This window comes from Micrasema longulum, unplaced genomic scaffold (genome assembly GCF_059751315.1).
Source record: "Micrasema longulum isolate JH-2025_06_02 unplaced genomic scaffold, ASM5975131v1 h1tg002243l, whole genome shotgun sequence".
In the NCBI taxonomy this organism is placed as follows: domain Eukaryota; kingdom Metazoa; phylum Arthropoda; class Insecta; order Trichoptera; family Brachycentridae; genus Micrasema; species Micrasema longulum.
In genome coordinates, this window is record NW_028279402.1 from 86,103 (window position 1) to 102,352 (window position 16,250).

The following is a 16,250-nucleotide window of genomic DNA, read 5'->3' on the forward strand; positions in this document are numbered from 1 at the left end:
AAATCACTAACAAGGGTTAATTAAAATAACTACCCTGGCAACACTCGGTTAAATATTCAAATAACAAACCTGTCATGGCGGCAGCTCGTCTTATCGAATTTTCATAGGCGATTAATGTCCCTTTTTGCAACTTTTCTGCTTCGCAATATTGTAAAACTGCGTAAGTAATTGTTCTTACATCACCACGCACTATTTTTTATGATCGCGACATATTATTTAATGAGTAATAGGACGTAAATACAGAAATCATGCACAATGTTTCACCCGAACGACTTTCGAATTATAACGTTGTTCGGTCTTATTTAAGCTCGCACTCGCACTCGCATACGATATCATTTTTCTATTCGCAGTCTCATCTTATAATAATAATTATGGATAACTTATATAGCGCCATTTTCGTAATATAATACCTCAAGGGCGCTTTACAAAGTGATTATTTACAGATATAAATTTAATTTTTTCTTTAAATTTTTAATTTAAGAAAAATAATTTACTTTTTCATATTACTTTTCCACCACATGCTAAGAATTTATTCAAATGATTTAGAGAACAAGTGGCTTTTAAGTTTCTTCCGAAACATCACTTCACTCTCACAGTTTCGGATTTCTGCTGGGAGAGCATTCCATGCCGTAGGGCCTGCGACCGCAAATGCACGTTCGCCGAATTTAGTGCGCTGCTTGCGTAGAGGTATAATAACTTTTCCTTTTGACGTAGATGTAGCTGATCTAAGCGTAAGACGTCTGTCAGCCAGTTCATCCGGAATGCAGAGTTCCCTTAGATATTCTGGAGCAGAGTTGTGCAGTGACTTATACATAAGCCAACAGAGTTTGTATTCCACCCTCGTAATAAACCCAAGTAGTGGAGTGGTATGACGGAATTTAGAGATTCCAAAAATGAGTCTAGCTGCGGCATTTAATACAGTCTGTAGGAGAGTCATTTTATTCATTGGTACATAGTTGTTTTGGAGACTTTCTCTGTTCAGTGATTTTCTTGCACCAGAAACTTGATTTTTTTCCTTTTATAAATGTCCTGTAAGAGGCTTGCATTTCTAACCATATTGATCGGTCTGAAGTTGACAGTGTATTTCTGTATTTACGTTCAAGACGTCTTGACTCTTTTTTTGCGTCGACAATTTTTGTCAAACCATGCATCAGACCTTTTTCGAATAGTCTTCGTGGTAAGTGGTGCATGTTTGTCTATCAGGTTAGATAGTACCTCATTATACAACCTAACCAATTGATCAACGTCGTTTGAGCGACGGTCAATATTCGGACCGACCAACGATGTCTAAATTTCAAAGTTAAAATGTTCTAAATTTTATTTTCTCCATGGTCTTGACGTGAGTGTTTTGTAAATTGCTGTTGGTTTTTGTATGTTAATTTGACAGTGCACTAATCTATGGTCTGAAAGTCCGATGTCTGTAACATGAGCTGTGATCTTTTGATCACATTTTCGTCGAATTATAACATCAAGTGTACCTCCCGCATCATGTGTAGGGGTATTTACTTCTTGTGAACATTCAAAATCACTTAAAAGTGCATTAAAACGAATAGATTCTGAGTCCGTCTCACGGTCAAAATGAATATTCAGATCTCCAGTTACAAATGTTATTTCTGTACGAGTGATGGCCCATTCAAGTAAAGATTTTATTTCTGAGTAAAATTTGCGAGGTGGTGCTTTAGAACCTGGTCTATAAATTGTAATTAAGGTAAAATGATTGCTGCCTGCGCAATCCTACAGCCAATGCATTCAAAAGTTGTGTAAAGTGGAATTTTAATTTTTGCTTGTTTAAACTAACCAAAACTCAACCTAAGTTGAGTTTTGGTTAGAACAACAATTCCACCGTGGTTTGTCCATGTAACATTATTTTTCCTATTGACATTTTCAATGGACGGTTTCCGTGCCTCTTCGATCACATTAAAACCCTTACTACGGAGCAGTTTTATAGTGACAGAATTGTGATCTTCATGCCAAATTTCCGTTAACGCAAGAACGTCTAGCTTATTATCGCTTATTATGTTGGGGATATCATCAATTTTATTTTTGATTGAACGTACATTCCATGTACCAAGTGAAAGAGGACAAGGTGTATCTGCGTTTCTATTTATTTTTACTCGTTTAATAGTTTTTGGTTGATTTTTATCATTAGTTATATATGTGACTTGAGACTTAGAGATCTGATTAATAAAAGCGTGATCGATTAATCAACTGTGTTTGTTATATTATTTTTTTTTTACTTTTCTTCCCCCACGACATCCTCTATGTTTTTTAAATGGAATTGCAACTTTTCCTGAAGAAATTAAATTATATTTTATGACTATATCTATAACATGCTGATCTAAGCGTTCTTTTACATTTTTAAACTGAAGCAATTAGTCTGTTGTGTAGGTTATCTTAGGTAATAAAGAGACTCCTTTGCACATTTCTGAACTTTAGAGAATCGACAAATTGTTAACAATTTTGTCGACATATCGTAAATCAAGTAAGGGTATTTTGTACTTCCCTCAAGGTTACGAGGTTTTGTCCATGAAATGCACATGTGGAACCTGCTCTCCTCTGTCCTCTGCTCACGGCCACATCCTCGGTCCCTTACGCCGAGGCGCCGGTGGTTGGAATTTTGTAAAATGTACACTGGCACTAAACTCAACTAAACTAACACTAGCGATTTAATAATTTACTTTAAAATTTAGTCAAAATATACGGATGTATAAACAAAATATACTATTTTATTCACTTAAACTAAAGCAAGAATGATAATTAATTATTCAATACAAACTATGGATTTTTAAAAGTTATATTTCTTTAGAAAATTATTGTTTTTTGAGGAGCTAGTAAAAATACGTCAGGCCGCTACAGAGCGCCACGACACATCTTGTTGGTATAAAACAGCTCCTAACCCAAGGTTTGACGCATCCGTTTGGAGAATAAATTTATTTGTAAGGTCATGACGTGACAGGTGTAGTGGTTGTGCAAAAAATCTCTTGATTTGGTCTAGTTTGGTCTTGAGGATTCCATTTAAATGTCCTTTTTGTACTTAGTAGATCCGTCAATAGTACAGCAATTTCAGCAAATTGCGGTACGTATTCTTTTGTATTTTGTTTGTTTGTTTCTAATTGTTTTCCATTTTTCGGTACTGGCGTAACGGCAATTGCTAGTTCAGGCGTTTTCTGGGGCGGTTTCCATCTTCGCTTACGACATGCCCGAGATACTCAATCGAGGTGGTGGCAAATTTACATTTCTCCGGGGTGCATCTTAAACCTTAATGATTTAGGCGTTTTAAAACTAATCGTACGTGCCTACTGTGACTGTCCCAGTCGCTTAAATAAATAATAATGTCAAAATAAATTATTACAAATTTGCGAATATATCCCGCCAGTACCTCTTGAGTCATCGTAGACTGAAACTTCCTCGGCGCGCCCGATAACCCAAACGGCATTACTTTAAAAGCGTATTTTGACCCGTCCGGAGTCGAAAAGGCATTTAAATCACGCGAATCGTCGTGCATAGGTATTTGCCAATACCCACTCTTTAAGTCTAGCACCGTAAATATTTTTGTGTTTCAGATACCCTTGATAGTTGAAACGTATATAAAAGAGGTTTTACCATCTCTCTCTCAGAGTTAAAACATGGAATAGCAGATCATAAAATGGTAGAACATGGTATGTCAGAGCAATAATAGTAGAACATAAGACCTTCTCAGGTAGTGGATTTTTTTACTTTGTGGTGGACGGCTTCCTCGCCTGTGTTCCTCGATGGTGTATAGGGGGGACTATCTACTTTAATAATAAGAGTTTGCTTTACATTTACAATATACAATTTATTCCAATAATGTGCATTGATAGACATACAAGGCGGAACAATAATAGGGATAAACAATTGTTGATCAATTGATTAGTGGAAATTTACGTTGATGTCTCTTGGCTCAAACATTACAGATTTTATAGTTACAGCAAATATATTTAACCTGCCCGGGCTGTGATTACCAGTGAATGACTCTACACGAAGCGTAATACATATGGAAAGGAATATGGAGCTAATCGGATACGACGGACGGTGGTGTGGAACACCGAGGGGGCCACCTGCTACGCGCGGCCGGAGTGCAGGTCGCATCACCGGAGCTGGTGAGGGGGCCGTGTAGGAGCTGCCGATGGCTGGACGCTCTCGGGGTCCAGCGACGAGCCGTGGGGCCAGGTCAAGCGAGCTGCTTGAGGCGATCAGGAAGCGTGCGCGGTCAACCACACGCTAACGGTTTTCGAACCGTGGGCGGCCGCCGCCAACGCGTGCGGGCCGTTGGATCGCCACCGGTCCTCTCAGACCAGATAGCCTATGAAACGTGTGAGGGGTCATCCTGATGGGGAGAGCGGTCTAACCACGGTGTGTGCGGTGTCATCCAACCGCGTACGGGGTTATTCTGCCGTGAGCAGGGTCATCCTAACGTGGCGTGTGGGGAGTCGTCCTAGCGCCCTAAGTTAAAATTATGAATTTATTAGTATTATGATAAGTCGGAGGGCTTCTAAATTGAATGACGAGGAGTGACGTACTACATACCTGAATCTAAAGTTGACAAGAACTATTACTTTTTATTGAGAACGATTACTGGCCGGGTGGTTATACGGAACAAAACTGTAGCGAGGTATTATTTTGACCATTTTTGAGTTCGGGGAACGACACGTTCACGCCTCAAAGCTCGTTACCCGACTAAGGAGCGAACGGCGGCGGGTGAGTTCGGTTCCCGTATCTCACCGCGCAGACCGCTACTCTTCCTCTCTCCCTTGAAAGGGTCTGACGTAATCTCTTTTTCTATTCTGGGGCCATTGGAGGACCGGGGTTACCCGGAATGCCACGCTGTGGTTGGTTGATAAACCACGCTCTGATTGGTTCGCGCGCTTATGGTCAGTCGTAGATATTTCACGTTTAAAACATTTTTAGTAGGGTAGACTGGGTACGGCTGAAACAATTTTGCTTATATTGTCCATAGTATTGCTCTTTATAAGCCAAGCGATGATGAAGATACATTAAATACAAGAGCGTGTCTCTATCTACTAATGGGAAGTATTATTTAAGTATCCGGTGTTCCAGGAAATGCATAAATGTTTCATCCTGCATCCAGCCCGAGGGATTTGCAGTTCCAACAGATCCTACGGGCTATCCCTAATAAAATGATCTTGGTAACGCACTCGCGGAAAGACGAAGAATGGAGGAATTACATTTCCGATGGTATTCGCCGCAAAGGCTACTGTGACTAAAACACCCCTTTCTGCTGAAGTTACTGAACCTACTTGACAAGCACCACGCCTAGCTACCACTCTGTTAGGGTTTTGGACGGTAGTTATACCTGTTTCATCGGTGTTATATATGTCTTGAGGCTCGAACTTATGACGGTCCATCACAATTGTCAAATTATCATAGAAAGCATCTACGTTGGTTTTGTTAAAGCTAGTCTCCCTTGAGAGGCTTGTAGCTTGGGCTGCGCGTACATAGAGTTCAGGATTTCTTCTCATAAACATCCTAAACCATTCTTCACCAGCCATTTTGTTGCCATCCCAAGTCTGAGGTCGTGATAAATTATACTTAATAGTTAGTTCGAAAGCCAATTGTCTTACCTCCTTCTTTGAAAAGCCAAAATATATATCTGCACATCGAATCAAGTATTTTGCAAGCTCCCTCTCCTGCTCTTTATTAAAAACTCGGTTGTGTGGTTTATATCCCATGTCTTTATTTTCTTCTTCACCAGATGCATCTCGCTTTCGTATATATCTTAAGAGCAAACAGTGGTTTAATCCATGCTTCTCCGCCGCTTTTCGCAGTGAATCTCCTGCTTTAACCTCCTCATAAGCGTATGTATACCTCGACAAGTCGACCTCCCCCCTCGAAGTCTTTTTTGCGCGTACTCTCGGCATCTAGAAAACAGGAAAACTGAAAAAATATGTTGTTTCAACCGTACCCACAAAAAATGTTACAACCGTCCCAAACCCCTCCTTTAGGTGAAAAACAGATAATAGTAATATTAACAATAATGGCACATTAAAACCAAACACTAAATCATTTCAAACACGAAATTTTATTTTATTTTATTTAATGCACAAAATACACAATTTTACAAAGACACAATGTTTTTTTATGTCCCGACTTGTTAGAAAATTCCGTGTTAATTCGGGACTCTTCGATATATAAATCAAAAATATTTATTTACATATTAAAACAATATACAGGTAATCAAAAAAATATGCAAAATTATCAAAACAATATACAAAATAATAATAGAAAAATAAAAATAATAAAAATTTATAATACATGTCGAAAATGGAATCAAAAGTTATATAATAATACGTATGTGGATAATAATGAAAACAGCAGCGATGTTATGCATTTATTCCCGATGCAATCTCATACAGTGGTCTCTACCCCTCGATACAATCCAGTGATGGATCTTCATCTTAAATATAGACGTTGTTTTCGGAGAACTTAATATGTTCATCCAAGACGTTGAACACTCTTGGAGCTATATATGAAAAGTGTCTCCGAGCAAAAATCGTACGCGTTCTCGGTATTAAGTAGTTTAGGTTACGCGAAAACCTCGTACGGGCATTCTGTTGGGACCTCCTTCCGTAGTCGCCTGACCAGAAAACTGTCAATACATTTTTGATATAGATTTGACGAATATCAAGAACTTTTAACAATTGAAATAATGGTTCAGATGGGTAGGTCGGAGGGCACCGAAACATAACTCTAAGAATACGTTTTTGCGTCTTGATTAGGGGGTTCATGACAACTGTCGAGCAACCTCCCCAGCCAATTATGCCATAAACAGCCACCGATTGAAAAAGCGCAAAGTAGACATTTTTAAGAGTGCTAACGTCCAGGATGTTTCTGAGTGAGCTAAAGACATGACACAGTTTTCTTAATCTAGATACCAGGGACTGAACCTGTGTCTCCCATCGCAAATTTCTGTCAATTACAATGCCTAGATATTTTATATTATCAACTGGTTTTAATAATTGGCACGAATTTCTAGAGTTTATATGAAGCTTTTAAATTGGCTTCAGGTGGTGACCCATCTCTTATACTAAATGTAAGAAATCATACTCAATAATATCGTTTCAATAGAAACCGTAATAATAGGAAAATTCTTAGAACAAAAATACTTACTTTTGGTTATCAAAATACAATAGGACCTCCTACAAGCAACTGCACCGCGTGGCGAGCGGCGAGCGACGCAACACTGAAGTTCGCGTTTGAACTTGTTGTCCGCTTCGTTCGTCCCTTGGACCCCTCACCCCACCGCATACGGTTTGCAAGATATCGCTTTGCTTCAACCGTCCTTTGTTTCAGTTTCAGTGCTGCAGAGCAGCGTTTATTATATAATTAAAAAATACATATAAGAATTTGTTACCCACTAAGTCTAAAGACTAACCCAACCGTACCCAGTCTACCCTACTTGTTTGTCATAGAAAGATGGGGCAAGAAGTAGATATAATTAAAGGTCTATTTATTCAGGATTATTTCCTGACATAGTGATACTTCGATTTCGCGTTTAATTTACGATAATCCACACAAAAACGGTACGTATCGCTGTTTTTCTTGATGGCAACTACTACAGGAGAACTAATTGCCTCAAATTGTTCATACAATTGTTGTTTCTTTTCACCCGCATATCTACACCGCAAGACAAATAAATTTACGAGTTCTAAAAAAAAACTAAAATTGACATATAATGAATTATTCTTGATATTTAATTAGTTTTTTTATATTGTTTGACATATGTGATGACTACTCGTTATTTCAAGGTTAAAATAAAAAATCTTACTCATGAATTGTACTTAGAAATTGCCATTATATATCAGGTATCAGATTACCCGAACCTTAGAGACCCATAACGGTTCATTTATGGTCGAGTGTTTGTGATGGAATAATAAAAGACATGTTATTTTTTAATTCATATTTAAGAAGTAGGTTCTTATCGCTTTATTTTAAATTAAAGTATTTTACATTTAAACATATTAATAACATTTAAAAATATTTAGTACTTAGTGAATTCACCTTTATTTTTTATAACATGTAAAATTCTATTATTTAGAGAAGCGTAAAGCGAATCTAAAATTTCTGATGTTATTTCTTATTCCCAAACTTGAATTAAGTTTTTTTTTAATTCCTCAATGTTTTTTGTTTTTTTTTTCCCGACTTTTTTTTTCATAATCGCCCATAAATTTTCTATCGGGTTCAAATCAGGGCTATTCCCGGGCCACGTCAACGATTTTAAGCCAATTTTCTCCTTGAATTCATTGATCTATAAAAAAACAATAAATTATTTATCATGTGGTCACAAAATGCATTAAAAAATATATATATTTGTACTCACAGTGCGGGCTCTATGGCACGGCGCAGAATCGTCCTGAAAAATTGGGTCCGCGGTATACTGCGTAATGTCCTCGATTGTTGGAATAATATGTTTTTTTAACACTTTTTTGTACTGAATGGCATTCATCGTACCCTGTACAAAATTTAGAGGTCCTAAACCGTATGCTGTCATGCACCCCCAAATCATCACGTAGGGTGAATGTTTAACGGTTCGAGTGACGCACGACGGATGATATCTTTCCCCACGTTTTCGTCGAACTATCTTTCTGCCGTCTGGACCAAAAAGGTTGAATTTTGATTCATCAGAGAAAACAACATTTTGCCAATCCTCCAAGGTCCAATTCTGGTGCTCTTTCGCCCAATCCAGTCTAGCCTTCTTCATTTTGTCCGTGAGTAATGGTTTCTTTGCGGGACTCCGTGCTTGGAAACCATGCTCCAACAGCCGCCTGGACACTGTTTTTACTGAAAATGTTGATGTGCTGGTAGACTGCACCTCTGCGTGTATTTCAGGTGCCGTTAAAAATCGATCGCGCATAACAATTTTTTTTATTAAGCGATCATCTCGGGCAGATGTCACGCGCCCCCGTCCGCTTCCTTTTTTCCGTTCTATGGATCCAGTTTCTTGGATTTTTTTAATAAAAACCTCACTGCACCTTCTGAATACCCAACTCGACGAGATATTTCACAATTAGATATGTTTTCTTGCGACAATGTGATTATTTTGGATTTTATCGCAATCGACATTTGCTTTGCACTTTCCATGATTGTTGTGTTATGTTCACTCAAACGCGGGTAAAACAAGACTGTTGAGACATTTTAAAATGTAAATATTGTAGAAAGGTGACACATAGTGTCCTTAATTTATTAAACAAAAGAAAGAGGTATCGATAAAGGATTTCTTAGAAAAAGGGTTCAGTAAAGTCAAGGGGCGCGGTAGCAGGTAAACTCGTATTTTTTTTTGTCTTGCGGTGTATAAGGGGGTAGTCGGATTGGCCTCGTGTCCTTTCGATGGAATTTCATCGACCTAACTTTCGCGGCTCCATTGTACCGGCGGAAGACGTCATTAAAATCTTGCAACACCTGTTGCAATTTCATTTTCCTGTCGGGTTGTAGCTCATTTATCATCGGTACGACTGTATCTATCCAATTTTCTTCTACTTCTCTGGGCATTAAATGAACAGTGGTTCGTTCGCTAGCTCCAAAGTAAATGCAGCTCCGATGTTGATCTAGCACCGCATGATTTTGTTTCAGCCAAGAGAAGCCGAGAATGACCTCTTTGCATAGCCCCCCCGTAACTAAAAATTCACATTCCATTTCCCAACTGAGGGAGACAACCCACCTCCACCCGCAGCTGTTATAGGGTCCTGTTGGACTCTTTATCAGCCACGCTTTTTTAAGCAGGATTTGAGTTTCTTTGTTAATTTTTTCAAAGTTGTACATGATTTTAAGTCAGTAAGAGCAGGGGCAGTATGCAGTCAATAAACCGCACGCCGTCCCCACCCTTATGGTCTCACCCCAGTGTCCCCGTTCAGGAAGTCATTTTTTTTTCCTTTTTATTTCTTTTTATTATCTTTTCATTTTAAACACATTTTTAAAATAGCAGTTGAAATACATAGTTAATAAAGAAATTCAAAAAAACTCAAAATACAAACAAAATGGAGAAAACAATAATAGTACAAAAGTACGCTGTATAAACATAAAAACGAAACAAACATGGATATTCAAAAATAGGGCGAAACGGGGACCGGAGGGATTCCACTGACCATTCCACCCCCTGATGGGGAGTGTACGGCACAAGACAGTCAGAACTTCGCCTCCGCCTCGACCAGACACGCACGCGCCACACACACACACAGCGACCAGAAGCAATACACCTGTACTAATCCGTCGGACGCCTCAGTTCCTCCCCACCTGTTGTGATGTGCTCCGCTGATTGGTTTCCCACACCGCACGCACAGCCCGGATCAGAGGCAAGGCCAAGCTTATGCAGCCTGTCCCTGAACTCCCCGTGACCCGAAACCATTTGCGCAGTGTAGTGGTCAAACACCAAGAAGCTTTTGCTCATCCTGTCCTTCAGGTCTGGCATAAACGACCATGTCCATCTTCCGGTTATGCCAACATCCCATCTCTCTTGCCACTTGAGGATCGATCTCGCTCTCATCTCTTTCATTCTAAGAGCAACCTGTCCCCGCAAGGTCTCCACTACTGCACCGAGATGTACAGTGGGAGTCCTTGACCTCACGGCACGTTTAGCGATGGCCTCTCTGACTTCCAAATCTATCGGCAAGATTCCCGCTATAACCGGGAGAGCGTCCGATGCAACGGTGCGGTACGCCCCCGTCAGCGCAAGCAAAGGAACCCTCTTCCCACTCAGCAGTGCAGAGCGGACGATCCCAACCTCAAGCCGGTGCGCCCACACAGATGCCCCATAGGTGACTTGCGCCACGTATGTAGCTCTGTACAGCGTTCGTAGGGCCGGAGACCGGATCCCCAACTCCGCACAGCTCAGCCTGCGGAGTTGAGAAAACAGATTTTTTGCCTTCTCAGAGGCAATTTTGATATGTCCAAGGTATGACTGAGACCGGTCAAGGTGAACCCCAAGATATCTGACAGAGTCATGAAATCTGTCATTCTTCCCTTGGATCTTCACAACAGGGTTTCTCTCCCTATTCAGATACCCCTTCATCAACATCGCCATCGTTTTATGAGGTGAGAACGAAAGTCTGTTTCTTACACCCCATTCACATATTCCTCTCAGTCCAATATCACATTTCCTTTCTATCTCAGCTCTCGATCTACCGGAGACAAGTAACAGAGCATCATCCGCGTAAGCCACCATCGTACACCCATCCGGAAGAGGAAGCAGAAGTAGATCGTCGAAGAGAACGTTCCAAAGGGTCGGTCCCAGGACCGATCCCTGGGGGCAGCCCATTGTGGACACCCTCACGACACTCGTATTTCCGAAAACTACAGAGACTTCCCTTGTCGATAAGTAATTCTCAATGACGCGAAAAATAGATCTAGGGCATTGTCTATTCTTGAGTTTCATGAGGATCATCGGCCACCATGCATTGTCGAAGGCACCTGATATATCCAGAAAGACACCGACCACATATTTGTCCTGTTTGTTGTTAACCCAGTCCAGAGCAAAAGCTATGGCGTGCTCAGTCGACTTCCTCCGGACAAAGCCAAACTGTCGATCACAGGGTGGCGAGAGAGTGGCATCAAGCCTCGCTCTCACCAGCTTTTCAAACACCTTCCCCAAAAGAGGAAGGAGAGTGATCGGCCGGTAGGCGCCAGGATCTGATCTTGGCTTGTCGTTGCCCTTCGGAATGATCTTGAGCAGCCCCCTCTTCCAATCTGAGGGAAAAATCCCTCTAATTAGACATAAGGTCATTACTGAAGTTAATTCCTTTTTGGCGTAACAACAGACATTCTTAACAACGGTCCCAGTTATTATATCAATACCCGGGGACTTCGTCGGACCCAGGCCTCCAACAACCACCTCGACCTCCATCTCCGTGATGGGGGCAACAGCAGGCCTCGTCCCCTCAGTCTCGGGACGAGGAGGCAGACGAGACAGGTTGCGAATCTGTCTGTGATGGTCCGACTCCCCGCCCTCTGGCTCCAGAGGAACGAGTTTCTCAAGCAGCTTGAGAAGAGTTGATTTGGCGTCCAGGCACTCTGCACCCTCTCCAGTAATAATACTGGAGAGGTAGCGGTCCGTGCCTTTACCCGTCTTCCCAACCACGCTACTGAGAGTCCATGGATCAGCATTACCCACCTCTGAGACCCACCTTCTCCAGCTATCCCTCTTCGCGTCCGCGATGCCCTTAAGGTAGGTCGACCGAGCTGTGCGGAGTGCAGCCGTGAGTTCAGCCACCCTATTGCTAGGAAGGCCTCCCTTTCTGACGTCACCGCACTTCCTGTACGCCCTCCGGTAATTGGCACGCAGAAGCGAAATCTGGGACGTCCACCAAACTGTTTTGATGACGGCGCCAGGTTTGGAGCGTCCCAAAGCGCGATCCGCCGTCCGGACTACTGCTCTGTTGAAGAGGTTACCCACTTCGTCTGGTGTCTCAACGGCCCACACATTAAAATCCTCAAGTTCATCTCTCAAAATCCTTCCAAATTTTTCCCAATCGGCGTTTCTGGTTCTAAAATGCCAGGTGGCTGTCGCCTCGGTTTCAACTCGACAGCCGATATTAAATGTGATTAATCTATGATCACTGACCACCACACCGGGATGAACCATCCAGGCACCGACAATCGCAGTTAGAGACCCAGAACAAAGGGTGAGGTCGATATTACTTTCACCACCTGCGAGACTGGAAAATGTTTTGGGCTGACCAGGTTCGTTCAGGAGATTCAATGCAAAAGACGCAATGAATTCCTGAACAGCGATCCTTCTGTCTGCCCTACCCATTCCCCCCATGTCGCCATCGGTGTCAAACCACATGGTGGATCGAGCATTAAAGTCCCCACCCACGATCACGTGCCTCCCCCTAAGAGCGGCGAGCGCACCGGCCAGCCCCGCGATGTGAGGGCCAGTAGGGTCACCAAACTTAAAATACACTGAAATGAAAACCAGTTCCAGAGCACCGAGGTTTATTGCCACGCAGGTCCTGTTTTCGTCCGAAAGCCCCTCCAAGAGCAGAGTACAAATCAATGGATTATTGATAAAAACCCCCGCCCGAGGAAAGTCTCCCTTCTCAAGAACCTGACCCGGAGGTTCAATCCCTCGGGTCCTGCAGCCCCAGGCGTATTGCTCCTGAACGAGAATGATATCGAGACTCATGTCTAGGGCAACGCGCTGCAACTCTAACGTCGCAGCACGTGATCTGCCTAGGTTGACCTGCCCTTTTTTCAAGGGGGCGTTAACAGCCATAATCTGTCATGCGCACAGAAGCATCAACAGCGGCCTTAAAGGCCGGGCAAGTCCGAGATCCAGTGGCGTGGTCCGCGGGCCGTTTAAACGCCGTGCAGAACGCACACTTTGGAGGACTGCCTTTTGAGGGGCAGCTCTCCTCACCATGCCCCTCCACGGCGCAATGTCTACAAACCTCCTTGGTCCTAGAGCATGACTTACTCATGTGACCATATAGGTGGCACTTGAAGCATCTCGTAGCACCAATGAAATCTCGAACGCGGCAAGCATTCCACCCCACGAAGCAATGGCCACTGGAGATGAGTAACTTTCTCGTCTCGGGACCCACCGCGTAAACGCAGTTTACCGTGGGTCCGTCCCTTCGCCCAAACATTGAAACACGCCTGGTAGTCCGGTCGAAGTCCTCTCGAGATACGGTGCCAGATTTCTCAATGTTAGCCGAGAACATCTCCGCGAGCAGAGCGGGCTCCGCCATATCTCGAGGAATGTCGTAAACGACTACCCTCGGGAGTCTCCCCTTTGGCTCAACCACATTCAGGCCCTTAGAGGACAGCTTCTCTGTCACTTTTTTAAGGTTGGAGAGTCCCTTCACAGATGAAGTCTCCACCAAGACGCCCCCAACCCTAACCTTGCGCACTCTGACAGCCCGGAAGCCGTCCTCTGCGGGGCTGACGTTCTCCATCTGTATTTTTTTGGTCCCTTCTGAGGTCGCACCCTCCGGGACCTTCGGATAAACAATTATCGTAGGCCTGGTAGGACCCACTGCTCTGGAGATTGGGGAGGTGATTCCCCTACTCGTGAGAGGAGGCACCCCCAAGGTGGCACCCGCAGCACCAGCATATGTCAAGCCTGTGCCACTGCTGGCACCCTGCTGCACAACGCCTCTCATCTTCGCCACTCGGTCCGCCAGCTCTGCTATCTCCTCTCTCAGTCCAGTTTGCGAGGACACCGCAGACCTCAGACCTCTGACTTCTCCGACCAAACTGGCGTTTTTCAGTTGAAGTTCAACAATTATCTGGCAGAGATCCCCAGCAGCTCCAGTGACCCTCTGCTTCTGGTCGGCACTCATCCTCGATTTTTCACCGAAGCAGGTCGTCTCAATGGCATTCTGGGCCAGCTTCATCCTTGACAGAAGGGAGTCACCTGCAGCATCAATATCAATATCATCAGACACTCTGTCTTTTCTCTTCTGCCTTTTGAGGCGTCGCTGCTTGGCACCCTGGGCCTCCTCCTCCATTGCCGACGTCGACGCGTACGCGTCGTCCACATTCCGAGGGGTCATCGGAGGCGAATGCATGACAGTCGACCTCCTCCTGCCATTTCCCAACTATGATTATTCGCTGTGTAGTTACTGAATTTATGTTTAATGTTGCCGATTCATGGGCCATATTAATCTGATATGTTGCTGACACACGCCGTTTGCTCGGAGGGATTAATTTTGAATTTATTAAATTAAAGCTCGATGCCGAATCTACTAGAGCTAGATGAGCTAGTTATGAGAGCCTACTGCCATTCGGGCTCTCAGTAGGTGAATATGTGTGGACTTTACTACCGCAGATATCCCCACTTGTTCGCTCTGCGGATTCTGACTTGAATCTAAATTTCTAAGAATGTGTGAATTTACATGTATAAGTGGGTGTAGCAAACCTCTAAGTGGATTTAGCTCTTCTACTAATATTGATGAAATCTGTGGCACATTATTATCAATTATTGCCCGAGAAAGGGGTCGCGAATCCCACTCGGGCGCGAGTCGTTTCCCGGCGCGCCTCGATTATTCTGCACATGACGAGCCGAGTACCGTTCTCGTAATACAGGGCAGTTGCGGTGTAAATGTCTTCGCGGGCAATAGTGACATTTTGGTATGTACGCAGGCTTATTTCTGGGCGGCCCATCGTCTCTATCATTCCTTAGTTCCTCGCGGGATGTTGTGTCTCGTTCGGCGCTATGCAGTACGATGCTGACTTCTGGTTGTGTGAAAAGTGGCTGCTTCGGAAAATCAAGCGCCGATACCCGAGCCTTCGGGGAGGATATCGTGAATTTCCTCGAACCGCAACACTGCAACAATTCTCTGTATCGCGGCCTCATTAATGCCACTACGTCGTCACATATTTGATCGGGGTTTCCACTGGGAAATAACCGTTTATACGCTGTGTGCTTTCTCTGCACAAATGCTACCCCACTTTCATCTGGTCGTTGTGGTTTCCCATACAAGTGGACTACTAGTGAGGCGCGCGCAGCCTCTACGCTATACCTCTGTAGGAGGACAGCCTTAAAGTCCTCCCAGTCCCATCTTCCCGTAGCGTGAGGTCGAAAAAAATATTCCGCTTCTTTCAGTTGCCGAGCCGCGCGCGAAGGCTTTAACGTTGAACTCTTGCCAGCGGTGGAAAAATATTTTTCGCATGATTCTAGGAATTCTCGTGGATCCTCCTCCGGGAACCCAGAGAACGTATCCTCTAGGATTCTCGAATAACGGCAGTTGTTATCGATGCCACTATACAGGGCGTCCCAAACTTATGGGACATGAAGGGGAAGTACCTTAAATATCGTAGATAGTGTATTTTGCTGAAAGAAGACTTTATGTTACTTTTAAAAGTTAGTAATTCTGCATTCATAGATTTTCTAAAAATTACTTGCTTCGTCTGGGAAAGTGTAACATTCACCATTCGCCCAAAATTGAAATATTTCAGAGAAATTAACAATTTCTGTAAGTAGTTAAATCCAGAGTGATTTACCTTACTCACACCTGCATACTTTCGAAAGTCTTAATGCTACTTACCGATACTTAGTCATTTTAGCCACTTATTAGTAGCATAATTCTTTTGTTTATTTTTTTTTTAATAATCTGGCGCCCAAATTCTGGTCTTTCAATAGAGAGGAAGGTTTAGGTATATTACATTTTATATTTTAGTTTTTTTTTTTTTTCGTGATACGGAATAACAATTTAAATTTCTAATTTATCTGTCTTTTTTTGCGTTTAATTGTATTAAAGGCACTTAGTAAAAAT

The 16,250-nt window shown here is 42.9% G+C and overlaps 2 protein-coding genes across 2 annotated transcripts in view; one reads left to right on the forward strand and one right to left on the reverse strand.

The window, feature by feature from the left end:
• The window catches only part of LOC148272672 (aladin-like), a 74,916-nt gene that overhangs the window by 37,044 nt on the left and 21,622 nt on the right, over window positions 1–16,250 (forward strand). The window lies entirely within an intron of this gene.
• On the reverse strand, window positions 12,453–14,806 carry LOC148272675 (uncharacterized). The gene has a single exon (XM_088239736.1). The coding sequence runs from the start codon at window positions 14,541–14,543 to the stop codon at window positions 13,236–13,238; it is 1,308 nt and encodes a 435-aa protein (XP_088095862.1). The 5' UTR covers window positions 14,544–14,806; the 3' UTR covers window positions 12,453–13,235.

Coding starts and splice junctions, on each gene's coding strand:
- LOC148272675 (XM_088239736.1), bottom strand. CDS start 14,543: ATGCATTCGCCTCCGATGACCCCTCGGAATGTGGACGACGCGTACGCG.